The sequence below is a fragment of the Pinus tabuliformis genome, chromosome 2_2, assembly GCF_031772625.1.
Source record: "Pinus tabuliformis cultivar Carrire ecotype Pingquan chromosome 2_2, CPIR1, whole genome shotgun sequence".
NCBI classification, from domain to species: domain Eukaryota; kingdom Viridiplantae; phylum Streptophyta; class Pinopsida; order Pinales; family Pinaceae; genus Pinus; species Pinus tabuliformis.
Window position 1 is genome coordinate 608,172,422 of NC_142300.1, and position 4,755 is coordinate 608,177,176.

The 4,755-nt window shown below is 33.4% G+C and overlaps 1 protein-coding gene across 1 annotated transcript; it reads right to left on the minus strand.

Moving 5' to 3' along the window:
* Nucleotides 1-1,475: 1,475 nt before the first annotated feature.
* On the minus strand, nucleotides 1,476-4,488 carry LOC149194123 (uncharacterized). Its single transcript, XM_089407264.1, has one exon. It carries the CDS (start codon nucleotides 4,307-4,309, stop codon nucleotides 1,514-1,516), a length of 2,796 nt encoding a protein of 931 aa, XP_089263390.1. The 5' UTR covers nucleotides 4,310-4,488; the 3' UTR covers nucleotides 1,476-1,513.
* Nucleotides 4,489-4,755: the final 267 nt, after the last annotated feature.

Genomic DNA, 4,755 nt, shown 5'->3' on the forward strand with positions numbered 1-4,755 from the left:
TTTTGGAATTTAAAAATGTAACTTTTAAAGTTTGAAATTATTTAAAATTTATATGTTTAAAATAAAAAATCACATTTAAAAAAATTAATATTTACATCTTTAAAACTGAACATTTTCACTTTAAAAATTTAACAATAAAACTTCTAAAATAAAAAATTACAATTTTTAATCTAACCTTTACAAATTCGACGAAGTTCAAACCATGATATTATATATATAAATATAAAATTAGTCGATGGTAGAGCATTTGTGCACTTCATCAATACTGAAACTATGGTATTATATAAAATATAAAACTAATCGATGCAAGAGTATTCTCCCGCATCGTCAATATTACTATTTGTTTATTTGACCATTAACGTCAAACCCTCTGCATACGCAACTTATCTTTATATTTAGGAAAATGCCATCTCTGTAGATAATGAAATAATATTTGATTATGGGACTTTCTGAGTCAAATATAAATTCTATGTAACGAAGAATGTATAATTAATGTCCGTTTTAAAAGGAGTGAGCTAATATGTTCTACAAACTAATTAAAAAATAAATAAATTAAAAATAAAGTTTTTAAAGACTTTATACCAAATCAATTTTAAAATAATAAATGAACATATTTATCAGTAAAATAAATAAATTAAAAGTAAAGTTTTTAAAGAATTTATACCAAATCAATATTCAAATAAAAAATGAACATATTTATTAGTAGAATTAAATTTAATTTTAATAGATTAAATGTAAAACTTAGAATATGTTAATGTAATTTTTTTGGTTTGTTAATCCATGAATTTTGAACTTGCAATCTTCTTCATTTATTTTATATCTTATAAACAAATATTAATGTAATTGAATGTAAAATGAGAATATAAATTTTAAAAGTGTTAATTTTTGCGAAATTTATTAATTTTGTTTTTAATTTATTTAAATAAAAATTATTATTTTTAAAATTCTTAAAAATAAAATTACGTAAAAGTTCAATAACTATTAAATATAGTTCAAAGTTGATTTAATAATTATATATTAAAAATAATTAAGAAATAAAAAATACATAATATAATTTTTTAAATATATATTAAAAATTAATAATGAATGTGGTATTATGGTTGATAATTAATTTTATTTTTTAATTATTTAAATAAAAATATTTGCTTTTAAATATTTAAAATAAGATGATTTAAAATATATGTTAATGGTATTTATTTCAAGTAATTGAGAAAAATAATTATTTTCTTCTCCACCTAAGTTTCATTCTCACAAAGAATATATTGAAATCATAAAAAATATGTATTCAACCTTTTACAAAATATAAAATGACAATCAACTATTTTTTTTAAAAAGATCAATTGAAAAATAGATAATCACAAATTTTATTATATTTTTAATATCTAATTTTAATATGGATAGTGTCTCTCTATTAAACTATCTTTAGTTTTGAATCTTATGGTACAAATATCACAAAACACAAAGTAGAAGATTCATTTATTTATACTTTTGTGTAATAAAATACAATGTCCTCTTATGCAGGAAGCCTATACAATCCATAAAAGGCTCGAGGTTTTTTAGGGGGGAGAACTAGTATCCAAGTCCTAGCCCTCTCCCACACTATGAATATAACAACAACAACCCCAAATCCAATCCCTATTCCTATCCCCAATGCTAGCAATGATATCTTTTCATTTACATGGCTTAGCCATTTCATTTTAACATGGCTATTGTCACTAGTACCATTATCTTGTGCAGTAGGTTTTGCCTTTTGATTGCTACATCGACTTAAAGGACACCCCCACAAGCATTTATTCCTTTGAAATGAAGCTGCATCAAATGTTGAAAATTGTGTCCCTGTTGGAATTGGCCCGCAAAGGTAGTTAGATGAAACATCTAATTTGCGCAACCAATGTAACTGAGAAAGTTCTTGGGGAATTGGCCCTGTTAATTTATTTTTTGCCAAGTCCAACACCTCTAAAGTAGATATGTTACTAAGAGATTTGGATATTTCTCCTTCTAATTGGTTTCCAGATAAATTCAACCATCGCAAGCTATTCATACTTCCTATACTTGGAGGTATTTCCCCTACAAGATTATTGTTAGACAAATCAAAGAAAGTGTTGGTAGGTATTACCTCTGAGAGTCTAATATGTTCAGTGCCTTCCATTTGATCAATTGATATAGATAGATAGATTGTGCTCTTTGAAAGCGGCTGATAATATTCTCCATCTAAGCTTTCCCCTTCAGAAGATATATTGAGTACAAATCCTTGAAGTCTTTCAAGATCTAACGGTATCCTTCCACTGAATTTATTGTTGGATAAATCCAACCATTGCAACTTTGTGAAATTTGTGATCCATTTAGGAATACCACCACTGAAATTATTATAACCAACGTTTAAAACACTCAAATCAAGAAAGAATGTCAGGTAACTTGGAAGTTCCCCTGTCAATCTATTCATACTCAAATCAAGCACCTGAATGTTGGTACAGTTGGTAAAACATTTAGACAAAGTCCCAGAGAAATGATTAGAGTAAGCAAAGAAAGATATTAGAGAAGTACAATTGCTGAAAGCCTGAGGGATTGGTCCTTCCATACTATTATTGGATAAATCCAACATCGCAAGTGAATCCAAATTGCTGACACTATCTGGAATAACCCCTGAAATATTGTTATCATGTATGTCCAGAACATTGAGATATTTTAACTTACCAATGCTCTGTGGGAAGCATCCACTTAAATTGTTCGAACTCAAATCAATTTCCATGAGAAATTTCATATTTACTATGCCTTTGGGAATTGTACCTGTGAAAGTGTTATCAGCCAAGGAAAGATAACGAAGCTTGCTCAAATTTGTAATAGCTTCCGGTATGTTGCCGCTGAGCATATTTGCATCAACAGATATGCCCGAAAGCTTGCTCAAATTAGCCAACTGATATGGTAAGCTCCCAGACAGTTGATTATATCCCAAACTTAATTGCTCAAGGGAAGAACAATTTCCCAGAGATACAGGGATACTGTATTCCAATTTGTTATGAGAGAGGTCAAGTGACTCTAACTTCTGTAACAATCCCAGTGCAGGTGGTATTCTCCCACTCAATTTGTTATCAGAGAGGTCAAGTGACTCTAACTTCTGTAACAATCCCAGTGCCGGTGGTATTCTCCCACTCAAATTGTTAATAGAGAAGTCAAGGAATTGTAATTTCTGCAACAAACCCAATTCCGGTGGTACACTCCCGCTTAAATTATTCCGAGACAACCCAAGATGCATTAACTCAGTACAATTGCCCAGAGTTGGAGGGATGATACCCCTGAAATTGTTCCATGAGAGGTCAAGATAAGATAGGCTTCTCATAGAACAGAAAAAGGAAGGGACTGGACCATTGAAATGGTTGCTTGTGAGGTCAACATGAGATAGGGTCGACAGCGGAGTCGACATGAAAGGGAGTATTGGACCACTGAAATTGTTGAAACTCACATCGAGATATGACAGTCTTCTCAACGAACTTAACACGGAAGCGATTGGACCACTGAAATTGTTCGCTCCTAGCGACAATTTTCGGAGAGAGGTGCAGTTGCGCAGAGAATTTGGAATACTTCCACCCAGACGAATATTCCAGTACAAATCTAGCTGTTCCAATTCGGCAAGACGACCAAACTCTGTTGGTATTCCCCCTGTTAATCGGTTATATGAAAGATCGATGCATTTAAGGCGTGTGCAATTGCACAATGCTTTTGGAATCGATCCTCCTGCTAAATAATTACGGCTGAGGTCAAGTATTTCCAGCGATTTAAGCTGTCCGAATTCAGGCGGAATTCGTCCTGTGAAATAATTATTAGAAAGATTCAACGTCTGTAACAAGGGAAGGTTGCCAAGAGATGGCGAAATAGTACCTCCTAATTGCAATCCATAACGTGGATATCCATCATCATCTACGGGAGCCGGAAGGATTATGGCCACGACTGTTCTGGTGTGTGGCCTACACGTAATACCATACCAAGAACATAACCCCTTTGAGTTGTCAGCCGTCCAGTTAGACAGCCGTCCAGATGGATCTGATTTGATAAGGCTTTTGAAGGATAGAAGAGCTTCCACGTCCTTTCTCTCGTGAGGATCCATGGATGATTCGTGGCTATTCTCTAACATAGTACGCCCATTCAAAACAGATTCATCAGTAGCCTGATAGCCAGAGACGTGAGCTCCCCCATAAGTAGGGGAATGTAGCTTCGAGAGTGAGTAATTAATGGCTGCTGCACATGGAATCACAGTGGCCACGATGATGACGAAGCACCCGAGCATGAGCGGAACAACGCCTTTATGATCCATTTTCCTCTCTTCGAAACTCAAAACTACGTCCACCAGTGAGCTGTGTGTTGCGAGCTATATACGTATATATAAAGAGAGAAGCCTCATATTATGAAGCAGAGATAGAAAGATGACTCGACTCCCCGTCGCCTTGGGCGGTGATCTGGGAGAGGCCTCCAGAGATACTGTGGGTTAGTTGGAAAAATGAAAGGCACCATGGAAAAGGTAGAGGGGCGAATTCAATGGATGACTTTTGTAGGGAAGAAACTTTGTTACGTACGTAGAGAAAAAGAGCGATGGCACGTAAGAGAGAGAAAAATTGCCCAACCTTATCTGGGCCTTTTTGACTATCCAGGCGATTCAAACCTTTTTTCTTTTTTTTTTTTTTTGACTATCCAGGGAAATTTCACGAGGTTTGAATGTAACGTAACAACTTTATTAAATATTTACTTGATGGCCTGAATTTA

What these genes read in the sequence shown, in the direction of transcription:
- LOC149194123 (XM_089407264.1), bottom strand. Translation starts at nt 4,309, where the DNA reads ATGGATCATAAAGGCGTTGTTCCGCTCATGCTCGGGTGCTTCGTCATC.